This window comes from Tachysurus vachellii, chromosome 25 (assembly GCF_030014155.1).
Source record: "Tachysurus vachellii isolate PV-2020 chromosome 25, HZAU_Pvac_v1, whole genome shotgun sequence".
In the NCBI taxonomy this organism is placed as follows: Eukaryota; Metazoa; Chordata; class Actinopteri; order Siluriformes; family Bagridae; genus Tachysurus; species Tachysurus vachellii.
In genome coordinates this window covers 6,012,891-6,038,926 of record NC_083484.1, presented here as the reverse complement: position 1 = coordinate 6,038,926, position 26,036 = coordinate 6,012,891, and the positions used below count along the sequence as shown (strand labels likewise).

Here is a 26,036-nt window from a genome sequence, read left to right as displayed (position 1 = left end):
TAATGTACACTGCACATAATCATTTATCCCAACACATACTGCCGAGTCTCATGTTTCACTCTGTTAATATGCAGGTAACGGAAAACTTCAGGGTCCTGAACCACTATCACATACATTTCCTCCAATATTTCTTCTCTGTTTCCATTTTTTTTTCTGGAAATTGATGCATTTTTCAGGCACTAAAAGGTAATAAAAGGAGGAATAGACTGCAATGTGGCTGGTGTGATTAATTGAGCTTGGCAATGAGAAGAGGAACTGCAGAGAGAACCATATTGTGAAGGAGGCTAGGTGTGTGCGTGCATGTGTGTGTGTGTGTGTGTGTGTGTGTGTGTGTGTGTGTGTAGGGAGATGCATTTAGCTCTTCCTGTAAACTAAATTTCTACATTATTGATTTTCTTTTGGGTGCCTAGGTTAAGATCCTTGAATTAATTCAAGGGAATTAAACTAAGTCTCGTTGTACGTATTAAGAGTTTGTGTAGGCAGATGGGTTTCCAGCTGTCTATTATGCTAATTTGCAGATTGTAAAAAAAAATGTGTTGTTATATCTGCAACCTGTAATCCATCTATAATTCATTGTTATATATATCACACCAAGTCTCTGCTGTATTGAGACTTATTTTATTTATTTTTGTATTCTTTTTTATGGAGGACATCCAGCTACAGTAATAGTACGTTCATTCATTTTCAGTAAGCATTTTATCCTGGTCAAGGTCACCGTGGATGTTCTCCTACTGAGAACACTAAGCATGAGATGGAAATAGTCCCTACATAATAACATCCATATACTCATTCACAATGAATGCTAATTTGGAGAAACATGTCCACCTACTGGCAAGTTTTTGGAAGGTGAAAGAAAACTGAAGAACCTGGAGGAAATCAACAAGGAGAAGACGCAAAACTCAACCCAGATAGTAACCTGAGCTCAGGTTTGAGCCGCAGATCCTGGAGCTCGGCAGCCGCAACATTACACATCTGTAAAAAAAGTTCTTTAAAGTTTTTCTCTAAGCCCTGAGTGTCAACTTTCATATGAACCATTAAGCACTACTTTGAAGTGTGACATGACAAAAAAAGTCAATTCTGAACATGGACACCAATAAAATAGGTGCAAATTCCACTCTTTGGCCTCTGGTAGAGTTAATGGAGCATTGATGCAAAGCGTTACCAAATAATAATTAACCCCTGTAGGATGTTCGGGTCTGTGGGACCCATATTCATAAACATCAGTAGTTTTGAAAAACTTTGCTTCCTTGTAAATTTTTTGATTTTTTCCCACTCATAATTTGATTAAATTAGATTTTCTTTTTTTTTATTACATTTTATTAAAAAACAACAAAAAATGAGTAGCACTTTAATTAAAAAATGTGATGTAATAAAGGTAAAGGGCAAATATTAACCATATATGCTGTTTATATTGCTTGTAATCGGAATGAAGTAAACATCTGTAGAGTATTTTAACATAAAATTTTTTATTGTGTTGAATTAAAAACCTAAAAATGCAGCGGATCCACCAGACCCACGAACACTGGCTGAGTAACAAAAATACGAACAACATACAAGGGTTAACCCTTTATTCTTGCAGAGATAGTTATCTTCATACAAGTCTATGACAGATGATATGAGTTCTGTGCATACACTTCTATAGTACATATTTTTCAGTTTCCTTATCAAAAGAAAATGTGAAAGGAGCTTTGGAATATTTATGTTTTGTAACAGTGCTGATAATCAACATGACTATGACACCCCTTGGAGATGATGACAGCAAAATGAAATGATTTGAGTACCTCAAATAGGGCAGGTAAATTCCAAAGATTTCCCGTGAACCGAATTCAATTTCACGCATGAAATGTTGATGCAGTGTGTAACAAGGACATTTTTTTTGTAGAATACTGATGTAGAAGGTTGTTGAATGTATGAGCAGCAGCATTTTGTTTGTGTTGTGTGTGACCTCAGGGATCATTGAGAGTTAAACTGCGGGTTGTTTGAGCACGTAATGAAATATTGCCAGAGAACATAGTTTAGAGGGAGCTCACTCTTACACACACACACACACACACACACACACACACACACACACCATTACACGCACAATTTCACAGATGCTTTCAGACACATGCTCACAAATACATAACTAATACACATGTCAAATCAATGTTCACATAAGCAGGTGAACAAATACACACTGCAAGTACAGACTATTAATACAGTACACAACACACACTCTGCCAGAAACACGTTCTACTGACACACACTAACATAAGCTTGGCACAAAAAAGCACACTACTAAAAGCATGACTCTAACACAAACAAACACACAAACACACTTTTTCACAAAAGAGATCAATGCAGTGTGTTTAAAGAAGACATTTGCATGTTCCAAGACAGTGACGTTTTTTTTCTGCAGAGCTGAAAAGAGACAGCAGGAGAGGATGAAGAAGAAGAAGAACAGTGTGTCGCAACTCAACATGATAAGAATTCATAAGAATGCAAGCAAGTGAAATGATTAAGTATCTGATGTGATTGAAGTTGTAGTTAAAGCTACAAGCTCCAGCCAGCCTCTTACCCTAAGCTGAACCACTCACAGTGTTACACACACATTGGAGCGTGAACATTCTTATGAAATCGAAAACTGTAAAAACCATGTTGTTTCATTTTATTCAGTTATTCTCTAGAACTCCAGGCTACAGATGATAAATTGAACCTCAGAGACTTTACTCGTTCTCAGTGCAGTGATAAAAACTTTGCCCTGTCCAAATCAGCTACTCAGGAACCCTTTTTATTAGGAATGATCAAATATATATAATCTACACTCACTCTTCTCTTTAATAGGAACACCTGTATTAGCAAGTGAGATATTTAACCGTGACTTTAACCCTGGCACAGATATTGGTACCAGATGGACTGGTGTAAGTATTTTAGAAACTGTTGATCTTCTGGGATTTTCATACACAATAGTCTTCTCTACAGAGAATTGTTTAAAGAACAAAAAACACTGATTGTGCGACAGTTCTGTGAGTGAAAAATGGCCAGATTGGTTCAATCACTCTTTACAACTGTGGTGCGCAGAAAAGCATCTCAGAATGCACAAAATATCAAACCTTGATGTGGGTCCAATTTGGGTCCCACTCCTGTCAGCCAAGTACAGGAATCTGAGGCTATCTTGGACACAGACTCAGCCAAACTGGCCAGTTGAAGAGAAGAAAGAATACCCTCAGATTCTTGTTTATGGCTTACTGGTACCTAATGTGGTCTTATGCTGTTTGAGCTCATCTACCTCAATGTTTGATATGTTGTATGTTGTGAGATGCTTTTCTGCTCACCACAGTGTTAAAGCATAAGTCACATTCCCCTCCAAATCTATTGGAAATATTACACTAATACATTTGGGTTTCAGATTAAAAGGTGATTATGAGATAATGGAGAGTATTTCCTTTTTGTATCAGACCACCCACTTTTTATGTGAATATACAAAGAGATTAAACAAATTAAAAACAGACAAATAAAAGTAAATAACATGTAATATTTGGTTGCATATCCCTTGCCAGGAGTAACTGCATCAAGCTCGTGACTCACTGACATCACCAAATTGTAGGTTTCTTCTTTTGTATTGCTTTTTCTGGCTTTTGCTGTAGCCTCTTTCAGTTATTGTTCGTTTCGGGTGATTTCTCCCTTCCCTCTCCTGTATAATGGTGCTCTGTTGGGTTATATTTTTGCTTGAATAAAAATAAAAAAAAAATAAAAAATTTTCTGTGTTCTGTGCCGTTTAACACATCTACATATAAATATCAAGAAATATAACCTGAAATTATACACTTATATCACTCATATTCTTCTTTTGATTTCAAACTCAAATGTCTTCTTCTACAACAAATCAAAATAATTGGCTTTGCAGTTCCAGTCTTGTCTCAGTTGTATAGTCTTTGCACCATCACTCACCTTTTGGTCACCTTTTCTCATGCTTATGCCGTAATCTTTTTGTGTTTTAATGGTGGATACATGTACACTGGGATCCCCAGGACACTTTTGGAGAGGTTTAGCAGTCATAGTATAGAATTAAAAGTTTGGTCTAAGATTTCCAAAGACCTGACACGGTCCTTCCACCCTGACATTCTAATACAGAAGCCACAAGAGCAGCTTTATTGCTTTAGATTGATTAGAGATAAGCTGCATCCCTACAAGCTCATAAACCTTTATATAAGCACCACAGAGAGTACTGTGACTGAAACGATTCATATATAGTTTGGAAGCTAGATCAGCCAGGTCTGGAAGGTTCTGAAAATTCTTTGACTAAATGTACTCTTGGTGAAGCTCCCCTGGATCTGCAGGCTATTTATTTGAGACGGTGTGCAGACAAGGCAAGGTAAATGATCTAAATTCACAGTCCCTCACAACACTAGCCTGTTCCCCTGCTACACTGAGGCAAATGCTACCACAGCATGACAAAAAGTACCAAGCAATTTAGGAAAGATCATTTCCCACACACAAATCAATTTCTTTATGATTTCTGCTGCTTTTACCTTGCAGGACCTTGTAGGACTTTTTACCTCACCTCTCCTGACCTGCATACATTAGATACACTCATAGTTTTATACAAACATCAAATATACTTCCATGCATATATACAAAAAGTACCTTACCATATCCTGCCATGAAGTAGTGCATTCTGTCTAGTGAACTATATGTTTTTGCTGTATGTTCTTGAATAACATCTATTTTGTATATAGATAATATTTTCTTTACTTTATGTACCATCGATAGAAGGCTTATCACTTTGTCACTGGCTTTTAATATATATATATATATATATATATATATATATATATATATATATATATATATATATATATATATATATATATAAAAAGCCAGTGACAAAGTGATACTTATTAAGAAGGTATATTTGTATAAAATATATATATATATTTTTTTTTTTTATCATGACCAAATATTAATGGAAGTGCTTCAGTAAACCCAAATAAGGCGAAAAAACCTTCTTAATAAGTTTTATAGACCACCACATAGTCAGAATAAATCATAAATGGCATCCTGCTCATGATACTGTATATGCTCACTACATAGGGTATTAAAATGGCATTTGGAGACTTTGCAGATTAATAGTTTCATTAAAATATTTAATAATACATGAACAGTAGAATTTTGACTATCTAGACCCTAAATGCATTGGGTCTCATGTTTCTCATGAATGAAAGAGATATGTTTTAAACATATGAACTAATGAACTACACCATGACTTCAATGTCACCACCACTAAGCTTCAACTCTTTCAATCATTACTTGAGAAAAAACGTTTCATGATAATGATCTGCAGTGCTCTTTTTGTGGATAAATCTGAACGAATGATGTAGTTTGCAAGATTGTGAGTATAAACACAGCAAGGCTGTTGTAGATTAGGTTTCCTGAAAACATTTATAGTCCTATTTAGCCACTTGATAGTAACCGCCTTTTAAAAATACATGTTAAAGCTTTAAAAAATCAGTAATGGGGTCTTACTGACGTGCTTTATGTTCTAAAATAAAGCTATAAAAATATCTTGGGCTTGTGTTAAGTGCAGACTTTAATTAGACATTTACTCAAAAACCCATTTAAAACAGCCATTGACTTTGGGATGACAGAAACAGAAGTGCAGATTTTGAACTCATTTCCGGGGTTTAGGACTCAATGTATTAGTCTGTTTGAGCCTGAATTGGAAATTGTTTTCTCTCTCTCTCTCTCTCTCTCTCTCTCTCTCTCCTCAGTTTGATTTGGGAATAATTGACGCAACACAACAACAGACTGAAGAAAATGTCAAAAAGTCAGGACTGTGTACCTAATAATAACACAGAGATCTAAGTGCTAATCAACTGGTAATTCTGTCTGTTTCGAAGCAGACCCTCGTTGAAGCAGTTTACTGAGCATAGCTCCGGACTAGCCACAGTCTCTGTTGTGTGTTGATATGTTGTGAAACACACAAACTACAGAATAACGCAGTGCAAATATGTTGGTGTCCGTTACTACTATGCAATTAGCTCAGTGTCAATGAAGATTTTCTACTCGATCTCAGCAACAAAGTGATAAATCTGAAGTGCCAACATTAGTGATTCATATGGTACATTATCTTCACACTTGGCAAGGAATCACACCAGCTTCCTATATGCCATGCTAATTAAAATGGCTTTTAATAAGCATTTGTACATTAATAAACACATTTATCTTTAATGTGGTAATCGTGTCATATCACTGAAGCAAGTACGTCTAAAGTGATCGTTTAATCTTAAAGTTATAAAGGTTGTCTTTAGAAAGTAATGTACTGTAATGACTCTTCAACAATCAAGACCAGTATTAGAACATGTCCATTATCGTTTTCTTCATTTGTTCTATTTCTAAAACCAGGTCAACTGCGACTTCCATCTTTATATTAATAATAATGCAAAAAGGAAGGAATAATGGTTTCTGGAATCGGTCCAAGACAGAGAAATACTCTGTGTTCTTTTCCACCTTGTCTGCACCAGCTTGTGCCAAATGTCTCGCTATGATCATATTACGTTTTGGTGCCAGAAGTCACAACTTTATTAAATTAAATTGATGCCTAACTGAATAACGGTGCACAATACACAATGGCTACTGGAAAACAACCTTTTCTGAAATATGAAAACCTGCTGGTTACTAAGAATTATATAATATATGAGAAGCTAGTTAGCTAGGTAAAGAAAATGTTAACTGTTCCTCTATGAGAATAGAAATAGTTGGAAATAGACCATATTATTTAGGCCTGACAAGCATTGATATTTTAACTGAGAAATTATTGTTTGCATTGAAGCAATACCTCAATCATAAGAGCGAGGCTATGCTAAATATCATCACAGCTGTTCCTGGAATATTACTCTGTTCTATATGCAATAAATTAATATTGAGTAATCGAAATTTAAGACACAGTATGGCCAAATGTTCTGCTTTTATTGTAACCATGGTAATATTAAGAAAGTTATCCTTAATATATACCCTATGTCCTTAATATATGCTGAGATACTTGGATTTGACATTTTTTCATGGTTTACAATCTAGCTGTATATTAATATAATACAGTGCTTATAAACAAGCGGGTTTTGTCCCGGTTTTGGAACACTGGACCATCTCTATACCCTCGCCAGGTTGCTGGAGGGTTCATGGGAGTTTGCCCAACCAGTCCACATGTGCTTTGTGGATCTGGAGAAGGCATTCGACTGTGTCCCTCATAGTGACCTGTGGGGGTGCTCTGGGAGTATGGGGTCCGGGGCTCTCTGCTAAGGGGGAGAAGAAAGAGCTGAGCCGCAAGGCGACACTCTCTATTTACCAGTCGATCTATGTTCCTACCCTCACCTATGGTCATGAGCTTTGGGTCATGACCGAAAGGACAAGATACCTGATACAGGTGGCCAAAATGAGTTTCCTCCGCAGGGTGGCTGGGCGCTCCCTTAGAGATAGGGTGAGGAGCTCGGTCACTCGGGAGGAGCACAGAGTAGAGCTGCTGCTCCTCCACATCGAGAGAGGTCAGCTGAGGTGGCTCGGGCATCTGTTCCGGATGCCTCCTGGATGCCTCCCTGGGGAGGTGTTCCGGGCATGTTCAACCGGGAGGAGGCCCCGGGGAAGGCCTAGGAAACGCTGGTGGGTCTATGTCTCTCGGCTGGCCTGGGAACACCTCGGTATTCCCCTGGAAGAGCTGGAGGAAGTGTCTGGGGAGAGGGAAGTCTGGGCGTCCCTGCTTAGACTGCTGCCCCCGCGACCCGGCCCCGGATAAGCGGTAGAAGATGGATGGATGGATGGATGGATGGATGGATGGATGGATGGATGGATGGATGGATGCTTATAAACATTGCAGTGCAAGTATTGATATTCTAACATCTCTGAAACATTCGTTCTTTTTGTGTTAAAGCATTAAATGGCACTCTGTAAAGCTCTCTAGCATTCTGTAGTGTAGCAGTGTTCGTCTCAAATGGCATTTCAAAAACCTAAAAAGGCCAGCTAAACCTTTTTGCTTCTAGCTTCGAACTGACAGTGTGGCAGTGTGATAGCTTGTGCCAAAAAACAAAACAAAAAAAAACCTTTGGCAAAATGTGTCTAGCTCACTTTTGCACTTTATTTTTTGGCAGTTCTGACACAAAATCTTGATTGAAGTGACTTTCCCTAGTGTATGCACAGTATTCACATTAAAAGTAGCTGGTGCACTACACACAGCTTGGACAGTTCACAATTTTGCCCAGTTTCAATATTTAATGCAAATTATATTTTAAATTATACAATTAATATGTGAAGTTAAAAAATACATGACTTGGCTACCAAAGTGATGAAACAGAAAACCACTCGTCCTTTTGTCAGGAGACTGAATTCGCAAATTCATATTCAGGTGATGCTACAGCCATCTGTGGCCAAGAGCCAAGGGAATAATATTAGCTGTGCTCTCTGGGTGGGAGGTGCTCTCTCTCTCTCTCTCTCTCTCTTGCCCTCTTTCTTTCTCTTCATTTTTTCTGTCAATCATAGCAACACTAGCCAATCCTGTGCTTTCCTCCAATCAGGAAACGAAATGAACAGCAGTTTGAAAAAAAAAAAAATCTATAACACTTTTGGTGAAATGAAGATGAAAAAAAAAATCTAGCATCTCAGTTTGAACTCAGTCCACCTTCTTCATCTTCTAAAACTATTTGTCTCAGCTGACTTTGAGACTTTATCTATTCCTGGAGAATTTATAGAAGCTCGCAAAACCAAAATAGTCCTCTTCGATCTCCTCCCCAATCACACTGGAATGGAATGAAGCTTCATTCCTTCAATTTTCAATTTTCCATCAGCAGCCTCAATAACATGGAGTGGTGTGAAACCCCAGAGGAGCCATGAGGCCATAAAGCATCTCTCTCCAACAGCAATATCACTGATTTACCTTCAACACTATTCTCTATTCCCCATTTGCAAATGATGAGATTGAAAGGCTTCATTCCATCAATGAGTCCGATGATTGGGAATGGGATTCTTTCCTTTCCACATGATTAGGAATGGGATTCTTTCCTTTCCACATGATTGGGAATGGGATTCTTTCCTTCCACATAATTGGGAATGGGATTCTTTTTAGCTTTCCTTGATCCTTGCTCTAGGATGATTATGATCATCCTTTATGGATGATCTTAATTACACAGTTACACTTTGCATGAGGTGTTTAAGGATGTTCATGCAGCTGTGAGTATAGTGAGCAGCTGAAGAGTGTACAAATATTCTTCCTTCATTATATAACATACAATTACTGACTTTAAAGTAAAAATACTTTTGACAAAGATTTGTGGACTTAAATATATTTTCTACTTGTTCATTATGGACATATTCCTCAATGGTTCCTCTATTTTCTGTTACTAGAAATTAAGTTTATACTATTTTACCCTCATATACATTTATATGCCAAATGGATAACAAAATAAACAGTGAGGTCCTTGACTTAAATGCATTTCAGTTCAATTTTAATAACAGACAGACAGACAGATCCCCAAGCAAGCCAGAAGCAACAATGACAAGTCTAAAAGAATCTAGAAGAAGAAACCTTGAAACTAACTCGAATCAAGATGGAAGCTCCTCTTCTGAGTAACACCAGCTAGCGGGACCATAAATCATTACTATACAGGTGTAGAAGAGTAAAGCCGAACAGTACAGAGTGTGCTGAAAGGTTGCTCAGTGTAAGCATATTGAGAGTCCAGGACATCTATATTTACAACAGCTAAAATGGTTAAATAAATTTATAGTGGAAACCAGTGATTTAGCTTTGGCAGTGTGGTGCTGGCTGCATACTAAAATAGTCAAGACTGTAAAAATCGATAGCAAGTGATGAACATTCTGGATTTACCTGTCTGTATGATGCAATACATACTTCTTTGGTTTTGATATCATTATCATCACCAGCAGTGCTCCTCTCAGGTCATCTCATTGCACAAACTCCATTTTCTAGCAGAACCCACAGCTTTAGACTACATTACCCAGAGTGCACAAACACACACACACACACACACACACACACACACACACACACACACACACACACCGTCCCACTCACCGTCATCAAGCTTCAGTCATTCACACCAAACTTTGCATCTTTGCAAATAAGATTTGCAAAAGAGTTCACCAAACTTTGCAACTTTGCAAATAATTTGATATTATTTATCTTTTTTGGTTCTGAGCTGATATGGTTTTTCAACTCACGTCTTTGCCTTGCATTATTCTGTCTATATGCTCTGTTTTTTAACCCCCACATTCCTTCACAGCTTACTGAACAGCTCTTTACACAGTTCTGTAACGATACTGTACTTGGACTGCCTTGTCACTAAATATTCTTTACAGTATATTTACTGTTACATGAGTAAAGACTCAGGATACTCGACCCACCTCTGAGTAGCATTACATAAATGGTAACTGATTTTTAATAATAAGAATGATATTTACTATGTAGTAAGCTTGCTACAAAGGATAAGATACCAAGCGCAAAAATATACTTGATTTATAAAATCTGTATTACTGTACTAACTCCTTTTAAGTGGGATTTTAGCTTGATAGTAGTTGTTGATCCTGACCTATTTATACTAGCATAAAGGTAAGTTGTTTATGAAGACTAAAACAAAAAAGTGTCAGTTCAAGCATATTTTTAATCAATACATATTTAAAAACAAATTTTTAATTGCTAGAATATCAGTTTATAAGGCATTTTTTGTCACTTTTTACAGTTTTTTTCTATTGGATGTAGTATGCAGGTTAAGTTAAGTGACATGACATTGTCCACTTAGCATTGGTCAGACAGCAAGACATACACAGTACTTCATCTTGCTGCAGTTATATTACATAAAGCTTTAGATTTATCAAAACAGACAGCACAGACAGCAAGAATCAAATTATGTCAGCCTCTATTTTGGATGCGTTGAAGATCACATGTCAATCATGGGCCAATTACAAGATGATGGACATTACATATCAACATTACATTACTAAACAAGATACCTACACATTCCCCAGTCCTCAATGGCATTTTTTCAAATGTATCCAGCCTTATGAAGTGAACAAAAAAGTATTTTTAGACAGAATTCAGATACACAGAAACACTTATATATAAAATATATATCTGTATTAGTGAGAACGAGAAATAAAGTACTTATAAGATAGAGACAATTAATTATACTATATATAATATATAAGAGATGATAATGATGCTGAAGAACAAATCATGTTGGAAGTCAGTCTGTTATTTTGTCATTTTATATAGTGTAGGAAGTCTGGGCAACAATATCTCACTGACTTAGCATTTTAAACTTTCTAGCTAACTTTCCTGCTAACTTTATTTCTTTCACTTTCTTACAGTAGCAATGACTTCTTTTATATTGCTTGCTGCAGCTGAGCAACTGTAGCAGTGTTCTGCTTTCTGTTATTGTTGTTTACCACTGAGGAGAGTCTTCCAAAAGCCACTGAGGCGAGTAATGGAGAACGAAGTGAGCAGCTCTCCATTTTATTAAGGCAGCCAGATCTTGTCTACTTGCATCACTTTATCTCTGAAAGAGGAACAGGAGGAGTAATAAAGTCTGGATGTTCTCTTTCTCATCTGACACAATCATCACTCTCTGAATCCGGTATCCACGGCAACGTTTCTCTGATTAATGCTCTCAAAAACGGAAGATCGGTGCCTTGTATGTCATTGGTGTTTTGTGTGAGACTGACGGTGCATGTGGTGCTTCAAGCATGTTTTCATTCATTAGATTTCAATTATATATTCTAGCAATTCAGTGCTATAAATAGATTGTTGTTTGACAAAACTTTTCTCTGTCACTAGATTTTATAGAGATACAAGCATGTTCTTTAGGCATTCCAAAATCCACAATCAAGTGCAAGTGGATAAATATACAGATATTCAATTCAATTCATTCACTCACTCTTACTCATTTTCTACCGCTTATCCGAACTACCTCGGGTCATGGGGAGCCTGTGCCTACAGTATCTCAGGCGTCATCGGGCATCAAGGCAGGATACACCCTGGACGGAGTGCCAACCCATCGCAGGGCACACACACACTCTTATTCACTCACACAATCACACACTACGGACAATTTTTCCAGAGATGCCAATCAACCTACCATGCATGTCTTTGGACCGGGGGAGGAAACCGGAGTACCCGGAGGAAACCCCCGAGGCACGGGGAGAACATGCAAACTCCACACACACAAAGCGGAGGCGGGAATCGAACCTTCAACCCTGGAGGTGTGAGGCGAACGTGCTAACCACTAAGCCACCATGCCCTCAAATTCAATTCAAATTGTAATAAAGGTTTTAATAATAGACATTGTTGCAAAGCAGCTTTACAGGAATATATAAATTCAGGATATATGGTACATTTAAAATTTATATATATATATATATATATATATATATATATATATATATATATATATATATATATATATATATAATGAACGCTCCAGAGGAGACAGTGGTGAGGAAATCTCCCTGAGACAATATTAGCAAGAAACATTGATGAAAGTTTTAGGCTAAGAAGTAGATCGAAAGGCATTAAAAAAGTCAATGAGGAATATAGACCCAATGTGAAATCATCATCAAGAGCAGAGCTTAGACCACACACAGAGTGCATTTTCTTTCTGGCATGGTTTCCTCTTTATAATCACTACAAACTAAAATGGTCACGCTATATTCTGTAGTTTATATCCAAGACATACTGTAATAAATGTCAAATTGTCACAAGATGTAGTATCTAGTGAATGCTCCAGGTCAGGAGCTATCCTTCTTATTATATCTTATCAGATTAGAAGCAAATTGGGTGTAAATACAGAGCTTGGAAAAACAAATCACTGCATAATCATGGCAGAATCAAAGTTCTGTGCCAGACTACATATCATCTGTAGGTGTGTCACATCGCAACACGTCAAGCTCTGCTTTGTTTCAGTTCACACTTTGCAAATCAGAATTTTGTTGATTGAATGTAACGCTTACAAATTTGAGATGCTTATGAACCTGCATTTGGGGCATCTCAGAGAGCATAAATGGGTTTGGTATCACCTTTATTTTAAAGATATAATCATTTTGTGGAAAAAAACAAGTTTTGATTTTTGGATCTTTTCTATGATATATCACTAAATGTCTGCTTTCATATGAGCCATAACCACTACTGTGTAGTGTAGCAAGGTAAAGAAATTCAATGCTGAACATGGGCACTACTAAAACAGGTGCAAATTCCATTTGTTGTAATATCATGCAAACAGCAACAGAACATAAACACACACACTGGAGGCTTTCAACCAACCAACATAGCAACATTACACACTGGAAAAAAAACTTGCAAAACTTGCAAAAGTTTGGAATACTTAATTTTGAATGCCAGAAGATACAGTACCAGAGCTGAAATCATTAAGGACTCCAACCACCCCGGTATCTGTCGGTTCAGTCTGTTGCAATCATGCACGCTCTTCTGTAATCTGCTAGTTAAAACTGAGAGCCTCTGGAGGAGTATCTTTCCCCAGGCCATCACATTCCTCAACACAGACATGCCCACCTTACAGACTCCTTAGGAGCCCATAAAGACTCTATTGACATTCTGCACAATGCTTTATTACTGTTACTACATGTAACACAACCTGTATGTTAAGTTTATCAGTTCCCACTCGTTAATGGAGAAAGGAGCAGGTCGGATTTTCATTTCACTGCAAGCTGTATACTGTATACAACTGTGTACAGTAAATAACAAATAAATCTTGATTCTTCTACATTATTTAAAACAAATTCATTATTTATCTGTGTGAGAAATCTCTTTGTGAAATTGAAATCTGTCTTAATATCCTGTTTGTGAAACCAAATCATTCATTTATTAGCATGATCACATTAGTGTTAACAACTGCCATGTATTACTGATTAACACACAATATTGCCTCACCCATTAGGTTCATCAGTGTATTATGTGATGTTGACCCCACTGCTTTCAGCCCCTGCTTTGATACATAAAATATAATCTGACAAAATGGATTGGAGTGACGTTACTGTTAAAATGAAGACAGTTCCTGATAGTGCACTCAGACTGTTGGGTGAGATCGTGTCTGAAAGCGTACGTATTTTCCTCCTGTACTGCAGGCTACGATGACATTTTGCTTCTAAGCACGTACAATTTGACAGTCTGAGGGACATACAGTCTCCAGGTCCAGCTTGCCAGGGAGGAAAAAAGCTGCATCACTGGTCTTAATAATGAATATCTATGGCATTGGATTTCCATAATTAGTGAGATGAAAGTCTACGACTTCAGTTGGTGTTCCTCAGCAAACCAAGCACAGAGCACATCTGCTGCTCTACAGCCTGCATCAACACATGCTTACACAGATGGCTGAGCAGATGAAGGAAAATCAGGACCAGAAGACAATGATGTACTGAATCATGACTTTTGCAGTGCTTTGCTTAAGATAATTATTGACACTCCCACAGGAGGAATGATGTCCACCTCTTCATTGATAATGACGAGTAGCTCATTATTCATGAGCTATGACTTCATCGACGAGTAGCCCAAAGCAGGAATGAAGAGGATCTGAGGGTTCAGTTTTTAAATACAAGCTCTATGCTGGGTGTCTGCTAAAAGATTTTTAGCTCGATTCAGTTCTGCTAAGTTCTGAAGTTGAATAATTTATAATCCTGCCTGAAGAGAGGAAATGCATTAAACAATAAGCAGTAAAAAAAAAAAAGACTAAAAAGAACACAGTACTTTTCAGTTTTGCTACGTCTCATGCTCTTTGCAGAAACAATGAACTGATTATCTAACAGTTAGACAATAACAATTAACAATAATCTCCAAAGAAATGAACATTAACCTTGACAGGAAACTGTGTGAGTGCATCTTTTTGGGATAATCAAGTCAAGATGACATGACCTACCTAATAATATTAGATTATTTTACTAATATTCAATGTGAAGAAGGGGCAGGCCTTCTAGGTATGTCGGTTAATATCATAGATTTCAAAATAACTTTACAAATGTCAATCATTGTAGATTCATATATTGAATGGCTCATATGGCAATTTTACTGGAGGAGAAAAACAAAGTGTTCGTTTTCAATAAAATCTTATCCAAGTATAATCTGATGTAAAAATATGGATGTTACAGTGATGCTAATGCAGAATTTGTTAATGTTAGCAGCTCCTATATTTCCTAACTTAGTAGAGAACTTCCAGGTGAGGTTTGGATGTGGGAACAGATAGTGCAGTGGTGTGAGACAGTCAGTGAGTTGATCTTAACAGGGCTATGGTGTGAAAATGTGTTGTGTCTTGTTTTTCTGGGCAATTTCACACCTATTATTCTGTTTCCTGCTTTCAAACCTGAGCAATATGAGTATTTTGCCTTGTTTGTTATTTAGTTTGATTTCATATACATATACTGTAATTAAAAAGTGAAATACTCATTAGTGTGAAACATTTTGTATACCTTTTTTCCTGAATCATCTCTTTACAGAATCTTTCTCACATCAGCAGCTTGCATCTGCAACCAAATAAAAATGCTGCTTGTGTTTGGTTCACTTCCTTCTTTTGGATGGATTCATAGTTGAATGACTTTCTGTATTCAATGTCACTATGGTAGAATTTGCTTTTGACGTGAAATGAGACCAGTCTTGGATCAGTTATCCTGGTCAACAGCCAAGTACATTTGCTGTGTTCTTACCTGCCCAAGCAATCCCACAGAGAAACCCGAAGGAAAAGTGAAATTTCAAATTCAAATGTTACACATCACATACATAACCATACATAGTACGGCATGTAGTGAGAGCCTGTCTACTCTGCTTGGTGCTGTTCCCAACCCAGGCTGTGATGGTTCCAATAAGGACGCTCTTAATGTTGCAGGTGGAAAAGGTCCCCAGTGCCTTAGAGGGCAGTCTTTTAAATGTTTTGAGAGAACGTGAAAGTTGGAGGATTTGGAGATGCTTAGCACACCATAATGTTTATGTGACAAGGTCATGATAGGTCCTGCATGATGGGAACAACCAGATGAGTGAAATTGTCCACTATTCCACTGGGTTCCTGGAGATCTACTGACACAGGGATCGACATCCAACTTGGTAGTGATAATGGAGGGTGGTGAATATACTGGTAATTGATGAGCTGTAGTCAGTAATGAAGTAGTAAGAAAAAACTTAAGTCAGACAAAGGATTATTTTGCATAACCACTATGGTTGGTTCATGGCAGCCAATCAGCATACAGCACACAAATCAAGTGAAGCTTTCTTGTGTCGAATGCGTGCTAGCAAATTCAGACTCAACTCAACAGTATAATTGCAAAGAGACCAGTTTCCTACTACAGAAAATTTCTCACAGCACAGATAATTTCTATCAGATCAGCACTGAAAACACAGGATAGTATGATTGCTCAAAGCTGATTTTTATCTTGGGATTTCATTACATTAAATAATCGATTAGCCTTTTTATATAATCGATTAGCCCAAAATGATAAAACAATGGTTTTCCCAAAGCTGTGTGCTAGTGTTGATAGACACAGTGCTTGTTCTTCTTTGTAGAGCATGCGTTCAACGACATAATTTACCAGAGCAAGATGAAGATGCCAGGCCAGGCCCTGAGTAATATAGATTTCAATTAAACTCCAATTAAAATCTTCACCTTCACAGTTCAAATTCTGTGCATTTTCTTCAGTATATTATGCAACAGACAGGCCAAGCATAATTCTGGAATTACATAAGTCAACTGATAAATATTAAATAAACATTGTGGGTCGGTGTTATGAATATTAATGAGAAATGAGTTAGGGATGTGTATAAAAAGTATTGAAGAGGTAGAGAAAAACAGGAAAACACAAATGTATCTGGACAGTGGGGAGAGTCTGGTGACATGAATGTGGACAAAAGAAGAGCATGCAAAACTCCAAACAGACAAAACTTGAAATCAGCATCCCCTAACCACTGTATAGTAACTTATTGTTATTTTAAATCTTGAGATAGTTTGTGTTTCATATATACTCAGCAATACTAAAAAAAGGCAAGACATTTCACATATTTGATCGTCATGCTCCAGCAATTTTTTCCAGATCAATCCAGATTAACCATCTTTCTTATTCATGTCATCATCATATCAATCATCAAACATTTTTTACATTGTGGCTACCAGATACTTGTTACAGTGCTGTTTGTTTCGGGATGATTGTGTTTATTAATGTTTTTGTTTGGGCATTAGTATATAGTATATAGTTTTGTTTGGGATAATTGATAAGTCTAAAATTTTAGATAATGATACCTTTCATTTTGTGCTTTGGGGTTAGAAGCTCAGTTAGAAGCTATTTTTTGGCAGGAAAAAAAAAACACTACCACAAAAATATCTTAATATATATGAACTATAAATATGTTTTATGCTTTTCCCCTCACTTCACACTGACCTAAAATCCCAATTTAATGCTTAAACTGTTTTTTAGAATATAATGAGTTGTAACACAGTGCATAATTTCTATTAAAGCAAACGAGGTGTGATGGGAACACTTGACTGATTCACCTCTGTTAGGACCAATACAGTATAAGACATAATAAAGTATATGGTGGTTATATCGAGTATGTGTTTGGTGCAATAATCAGATTGATGGTGCTACAAAGACAGGTAGGTAACTAAAAGGAAACCAACATATAGCATGATATTAAGGTGTGTGGCCAACAAGCCATCAGAAGAGCTTCCTTGCACTACACTACTGTATACGCTACACTATAAGGCTCTAGAAATTATGTAATCCTCCAAAAGTTGGTGTTTTACTGATGGTATTCTCTTAAGGTTGTTCAATTGGGTTGAGATCTGACTGTAAAAGCTATAACAAATTACTTTAATGCATAAGCTATATATGAGTCATTAATTTCATATAACAGTGTGTAAATAACTGTCCAAGCTATGGTAATTGTTTATGATGATGTAAATAATGTCAATATTTTCAGTAACTTTATATTAATATTTAATACATCTACCACTTACTTTTGGTTTGAATTACATATTTCTTTATTTTACAAATTTTAGTCATATTCAACAAACTCATCATTAAAATTCATATTCATATCCTAAATCCAGTAATATTATAAGTGATTTACATTCAAACAATACACATTAAAAACTATTTATATTCAGACAACTCGTTAAAAAAAAGCATATTTAAAGAGCTCATAATTAAACATTCATTCAAATCCAGGCCATTTATAGAAGAAAACATAGATTTTTAATTCTGAAACAGCTCATTCAAAAATGATTCATATTCAAACAACTCATATTTAAAAGCTTTTATTATAGAAATGACTCATATTAATAGTGACAGATTAGTCACTTGTATTCATCTGTAATTGAAGTCAATTATAAAGGTCAATAATGAAGGTCATTTGTGCTGTGAATGAATTGTCATTCTAATCTGTCATCACAGTCACACATTCATCTTTCTATACTCAAACCCAGAGGACAAAACCTCCAGAATCCATATCAGTCTTCCACCACAAGAGGTGTGCGGCATTAATTACGAAGTCACGTGAAGTCCTGTTTCCAAAAAAAAAAAAATTCAGAGCTGATATTATATCTTCCTAATGATGACCAAGCTCTTTATCACCGGTTAGGATTCTATCTTAACAGTGCATTTCAGAAATGAAGACACAAGTTGGGTTCCTTTTACATTCCTGTTATATTTTGCAGTTTAAGTTATTATTAACTTCTGACTTTAAATCGCCTAAATATCTGCTGTTGTTTACTGTATAGATGGGTCTCTGACAAAGAATCTTATTTATCAAGCTCATTTTAAGCATTTAAAAAAGAAATTTAATATTTATCCATTCAGTCTTGTAATTTGGGGAAGAACATTTATATAGTTCTCTTACACCTGAATGTGTGTACATTTACACACGAGAAGGCTAACTGGCCAACAGTACTTTTATATAAAGATCATTCATTCATTTTCTACCGCTTATCCGAACTACCTCGGGTCACGGGGAGTCTGTGCCTATCTCAGGCGTCATCGGGCATCAAGGCAGGATACACCCTGGACGGAATGCCAACCCATCGCAGGGCACACACACACACACTCATTCACACACTAGGGACAATTTTCCAGAGATGCCAATCAACCTACCATGCATGTCTTTGGACCGGGGGAAACCGAAGTACCCGGAGGAAACCCCCGAGGCACGGGGAGAACATGCAAACTCCACACACACAAGGTGGAGGCGGGAATCGAACCCCGACCCTGGAGGTGTGAGGCGAACGTGCTAACCACTAAGCCACCGTGCCCCCTTATATAAAGATCATGCTGCATATTTTCAGTTCCACTCAAATGTAACTTTTGTGAACTTATAACGTTTAACATTAATGGCATTATTGAAATATTAGACAACATAAATCCATAACTGAAGTTAATTAAGACCAGACATTTGATTAATAATGACTCTGTATAAAATAAAGTAAGAGGTGCTTTGGAGATGTATGAATCTGGTCTGTTTAAAATGGCATCTTGTTATAACACTGTGTAACATTTATTAAATCCCACTATGACAAGAGTAATATGGTGTCAAGTTGAAATGTGTTGTGTACATCCCAGTATGCTGTGGTTCTCTTTTTCCATTTTCATGTCATCCAATTTTACATCTAATTCACCTTTTCTGTAAAGCTGTACTACTAAATACTATCTTTGCTTATTGGCTTATTATCTTTCATTTCTATCTCTGAGAAAGTCTATTTTGCTTACACAAAGATATGTAAATTTATAAAAAAAAAATAATAATAAGCCCAATGTCCACCAAGAAAGGCTTGAATTTGTGGGGGTAACCACACTTTAAATCCTTGTGATAGAGATCAATATTTCGGTTCAGAAAATCTGTAGTTTTCAGAAATATCTACAGCAGAAAATTTCACTATGTAAATTGTTTTCTCACGCTCATCATATGGCAGCTGCACAACACATGAAACCGTGTAGACGCAAGTCTTCATTTAATGTTCACCTCAAACATCTGAATAGGGAGAAAATTAAATGTTCAGATTTTTTCTCACTGTTAGCTATGCTACAAAGACTTCATTGATTCGGTTTACTCTGAACTGATCTTTAAAATGTCAGTTGAACTTCAGTGATCCATGAATGGGATTAATTCTGTGGCTTCTTTTCAATCAAGAGCATTTGTTCCCATATTGCTGCCATGATTCTGGCATTGTTTAACAGCACTGTTAAAGAAATAAAATACACCGTTAAAGTGACACTGGTTTGTCTGTGTGGTAATTTGAAACCAGTGATGTCTTCAACACATCGACTGAACTGCCTTCAGAGAATCCCGGTGTGTTGTAAGGAATCAATAACCGAGCAGTAAAACTGAACTGTGAGTTAAGACATTAACATCGATGAGTTATGTGAGTCTATCAATTGTAGCTATCAAACCGCAGCAGAAGGAGTAAATGATGACTTTGCTGGTTGTAATTGAGTCATGTCTGTGATTCAACTCTTTTAAATCTTTACATGTGTAAGCGAATCCAACTTATACAAGATGGAATTCATCCACAATGAGCAGGATATGAATTTAATTATTCCATAAAGAGTTATTTTCACACATTTAATTAGGTTTATCTTCGGCTATTGACTGATGAACAAGAGAATCATAAATGAATCATGAGCATGAAGAATCAACATGTTTCCTTGTTAGCTATTAAAAAGTGTGACACTCATACTGCTTTTTATTTGACCAGTGAAAATAAAAAAATTACATTTTAAGGACAGGGTTGGACAAATGAGTAGCTTGAGCAGTTGAACAAACAAATTTAGTGTACAGGTTTTCAGTATTTTTTTATCTGTAGTTTCTATATAAGTAGGTTTAACAACCATAATAACAAAACAACCCCCTCTTCTTGCTGTCTTTCACAAAACAAAAGGTTTCATTTGATATTCAGTTATGTTTCAATTACACATAGTCACATGATGTGCCTCAGTGCTTTAGCTGCTGTATACAATTCTGCTCATTTTAAATTCCACCACTGCTACACTACACTACACTACACTACACTACACTACACTACACTACACTACACTACACATAACCAGGCAGTGCAATCTGGTTGACAGTTGAATACTTTTTACTAGGTGGATTAATTTGTGCGTGCAGATGACAGCAGTCTTTGCAGAATCAGGAAGAAGCAAGTTTGTGGGAACATTTATGAAGCTGTGCAAGATAAATTTTGGCACAATCTGTCATATAATGTAGCTCTAGCCATTTTTTTAATTGGAGAAACACTGGCCAATGGCTTGTCAAGGGCATGAACAAAATGTGCTGTATAAGAAACTAGAAATTAGAGGAGAATAATAATGAGAAACTCAATCAACTTATGCAAAGCTTGACTGAAACTAAATGAAAAAAAGCCACACCTCCTTCAGTGAGACTGGCTTACACAGAAGCCACACCTCCTATACTGAGACTGACCAACATTGAGGCCAAACCTCCTTTACTGAGACAGACCAACACTGAGGCCACACCCCTTCTTTACTGAGACTGACCAACACTGAGGCCACACCTCCTTTACTGAGACTGACCAACACTGAGGCCACACCTCCTTTACTGAGACTGACCAACACTGAGGCCACACCTTCTTCAGAGAGACTGACCAACACTGAGGCCACACCTACTTTACTGAGACTGACCAACACTGAGGCCACACCTACTTTACTGAGACTGACCAACACTGAGGCCACACCTACTTTACTGAGACTGACCAACACTGAGGCCACACCTCCTTTACTGAGACTGACCAACCCTTATGCCACACCTCCTGTACTGAGACTGACCAACACTGAGGCCACACCTACTTTACTGAGACTGACCAACACTGAGGCCACACCTCCTTCAGTGAGACTGACCAACATCGAGGCCACACCTCCTTTACTGGCACATAGGTATGGTGGACATGCCTTCTTTACTGTGACTGTCCTGGGTCTAAGTAACACATAGACCACACCTCCTCCAATCAAACTGACATACTGTACACTGACTCATTTTGTATACATAAGTAAAAAAAACTATACTAAACAAATCTTTGGATTTCAGGCTTGCGAGTCAATTTACTCAAAATAATCTTCCAAAATGATCAAAGTCTTCACGAATTGTCCATCACTGCAATTCAGCATAAACATTGTAATCCTTACCTGTGGTGAAATTGTAGTTCGCAGAAAATCCGATGGCTTCCAGTTCACCATCTGCTACGAATTTTATCCATAGGTATCGGCCACTCGATCTGATGTACTGCGGGCTCTGCTGGCCACAGTAGCGTCCGATTATAGGAGAAAAGCCAAAAGGTCCGTCACGCACTTCAATGTGGTCAAATTTACATTCCCACGAAGGCTCTATCGAGTACTTCTCGTCAAAGAAGAGATCAATACACTGTCTCGGGGGAGCTGGAACAGCAAAAGCATACACACAATGTATCCGTAAGGTAGAAGCGCATGCATGCTGTCAGATCATTTAATTTTGAATCAATACTGAGAAAGAAAAGAGGCACTTTTTTAATTACATATCTTTAATGAATGTTTAATCCTATGCAAACGATACAGCTCCCAGTTCTACAGCATCAGCAATAATGTGGTTAAATGTAAAAAAAAGGAAGAACTTACTGGGTAAATAAATCAGAAAAAAAAAACAAGAAGAGGGAACAAGGAAAACCTTATCAAGCAAACACATTGCCCTAAAACAGGATGCTATCTAATCTATAATCTTATCCTGTAATAATAATATTTCAAATCTTATTATTTCCTAGGAAACATTAATCTTTTTAGCCTGATTTGCATATACTCAATCAGTTCTCATGATAATTTGTTCGCAGCTCAACAGACATTTTAGTTTTCTATATTGAGACAATTAGTCACAAACAGAATAAATCATACACCCAAAAATGGACTAGTCTTATTTTAGTTTCTAAGCAGTGATAATCAAATCCACCTGAATGTGTCATGATTACTGAAGTGGCTCCTTTTTTAATAGAGAACATTTCTTTGATTGATTTCAATGGTGAGGAAAGTTTATACTAAAATTGCTTTTAAAAGCATTAAAACTCAATTCAGTATAAGCATGAAAAGATTGTTATTAAAAATTATTGCATAAATGCTCACTAGCCATCAGGTCATCAGTAAGAATAACAGGCCATATAATCGCTGCAGTCGTATTGCTATAGAATGTAAACAGGTGACCTTGGCCAATGTGACTCAACATGCTAAGTGAGCAATACAGACTTAATAAAGAAAATGTCAAGGTGGTGCTTGATCTTGCGAACCTTCAATGACGTAAATGCACTCGCGCTCAGGTGGGTATTTGTTTGGATAATTGGGGGATGTGAAGAGTCCTCCCTCTGGTTTTTTCACCCACGTTCCACACTGTCCTGCTGGTTGAACACCTGAGTTGTTTTTCACTGGAACATAGTATCAAAAGGACATAAGAAATCAGATCCTTCAGGATAATAGAGAATGACTAAATATTATGTCTGTCTGTCAATAGAAACCTCATTGCAAATATTTCAACTAAATCAAGAAAGATTGACCACACCTCCTTCACTAGAACTGACAAGCACAGAGGCCAAACCCCCTTCATTAGAACTGAAAGGCACAGAGACCAAACCCCCTTCACTAAAACTGAAAAAACAGTAAAACTGACAGCCACACCTCCTTCATTAGAACTGACAGCCACAGAGGGCACGCCTCCTTCACTATAACTGACAGCCACATAGGCCACGCCTCCTTCACTAGAAATGACATCCACATGGGCCCCGCCTCCTTTACTAGAAATGACAGCCACATAGGCCACGCCTCCTTCACTAGAAATGACAGCCACATAGGCCACGCCTCCTTCACTAGAACTGACAGACACATAGGCCACGCCTCCTTCACTGGAACTGACAGACACATAGGCCACGCCTCCTTCACTAGAAATAACATCCACATGGGCCCCGCCTCCTTTACTAGAAATGACAGCCACATAGGCCACGCCTCCTTCACTAGAAATGACATCCACATGGGCCCCGCCTCCTTTACTAGAAATGACAGCCACATAGGCCACGCCTCCTTCACTAGAACTGACAGACACATAGGCCACGCCTCCTTCACTGGAACTGACAGACACATAGGCCACGCCTCCTTCACTAGAAATGACATCCACATGGGCCCCGCCTCCTTTACTAGAAATGACAGCCACATAGGCCACGCCTCCTTCACTAGAACTGACAGACACATAGGCCACGCCTCCTTCACTGGAACTGACAGACACATAGGCCACGCCTCCTTCACTAGAAATGACATCCACATGGGCCCCGCCTCCTTTACTAGAAATGACAGCCACATAGGCCACGCCTCCTTCACTAGAACTGACAGACACATAGGCCACGCCTCCTTCACTAGAAATGACAGCCACATAGGTCACGCCTCCTTCACTATAACTGACAGCCACATAGGCCACGCCTCCTTCACTATAACTGACAGCCACATAGGCCACGCCTCCTTCATTAGAACTGACAGACACATAGGCCACGCCTCCTTCACTAGAACTGACATAGCTCAGCACAGAAAGACAAAAAGCATGAAAGAATAACTCAGTTTTCCACAAGGTCCTAACAGTAAAAACTGACTGATACAGAAACACCTGAAACCATACGGTCACCAAATAGTTTAATGACATAAATGCTGATATAATAAATACTGAAAATAAAAACTACACACAAGATGCTATAACAGTACTGATCATATGGCACGTGTTCTATACAAGTATCTATAATATATAATGTGATATATAATTCACACATCATGTGAATATAACAGCATCCAATAATTATTCCTAGGACCATTGTGTCTTTCAGAATCTGACACTTGTACAGTTGATTTGTAAAAAAAAAAATTTTAAAAGCAGTGCAAATTAAAGACAGTTACTAAAGTGACTCTTTTAGGTTCATTTCAAAATATTATAAATCTTTTCCCCTTAAAAGTAGTCAGCATTACCTGCTTCTTTTTTTGTCGCAACAGACAATCCAACCATGAGGAGACCTGCAACAACTGCAGACAATTCAGAAAAGAGAATTGTTAATCAATGACCACTTCATCAATCAATCAATTGACCAATCAATCAATCAATCAATTCTTAATATAATGAATCTACATAAAAGTTTCATGTAAATAAATAAATAAATAAATAAAATAAAAATAATGGTTCTTATCTAAAAAAAGTACATGCTTTTTATGGTTTTACTATTTCGCATAATATATGATTTATTAGTAGACAACTATAATGAGAATAAAGGCCAATAACAGTGTTGCATTCACTTTCAAGGATAATAATACGTGAAATTTAAGATATGCATAAAGTAGACAAAAACTATTAAGTTTCTTTTTTTTGTTGTTGTTGTTGTTAAATAAATGTAAACTCATAGATGTTCTTTAATATTTTAGGTCTCACCGTGAAGAAAACTGCGCCCATGAACCATGTCTGCTCCTTTCACCACTGCCTTCGATCTCCAATACTTCCATTTAGATAGAAATAATTAAAAAAGAAAAGAAGGATATTTCCAAATTCGGTTGTGTGGAGTCTCGCGCACACCGGCCCAGGGGTGATGGCGCATTTATTACAGAAGTGCAGAAAGAAATCCAGGAGGAAAAGAAAATAATAACAATAAATATTCAATGAGCGATGTGTAGTTGAAACGCATTCAGCACTTTGTTCGAGAGGTCTGTTTCATGCTGCATGCACGCATTCAGCTTCCCTGCATTGCTCCACCTTTAGCGCTTTGGAACAAAATGACAAAACGAGGGACGTTTTGAGGAGGTTTTGCAAATAAAATAACATTTTAACAAAAGCTTCTATCCTTCAACAACTGCACAAATCGGACGTATCCATTCATCGATCTCTCCATGCGTCTGAGCACGAAGCGTATCCAATCCTCCAGTTCATCACTTCTTCTTCCTCTTTTTCTTTATCTTGCTTTCACTTGTACGCAGCATGCAACTTCATCCACGTGCATTTTTTCATGTATATTTCATTTCTC

The 26,036-nt window shown here is 37.3% G+C and overlaps 1 protein-coding gene across 2 annotated transcripts in view; it reads right to left on the bottom strand.

Annotated features, from left to right (window-relative positions):
- neto1l (neuropilin (NRP) and tolloid (TLL)-like 1, like) overlaps positions 1–25,584 on the bottom strand; it is an 89,688-nt gene extending 64,104 nt beyond the window's left edge. For both annotated transcript variants that reach the window (XM_060861630.1, XM_060861628.1), the window contains exons 1-4: positions 25,451–25,584; positions 24,997–25,050; positions 23,286–23,420; positions 22,165–22,413 (exon numbers count right to left, since the gene is read on the bottom strand). In XM_060861630.1, coding sequence (XP_060717613.1) covers positions 22,165–22,413; positions 23,286–23,420; positions 24,997–25,050; positions 25,451–25,478 — 466 coding nt within the window. In that variant the 5' untranslated portion in view covers positions 25,479–25,584. The remainder of the gene's footprint in view (positions 1–22,164; positions 22,414–23,285; positions 23,421–24,996; positions 25,051–25,450) is intronic.
- Between the last annotated feature and the right edge of the window lie 452 nt (positions 25,585–26,036).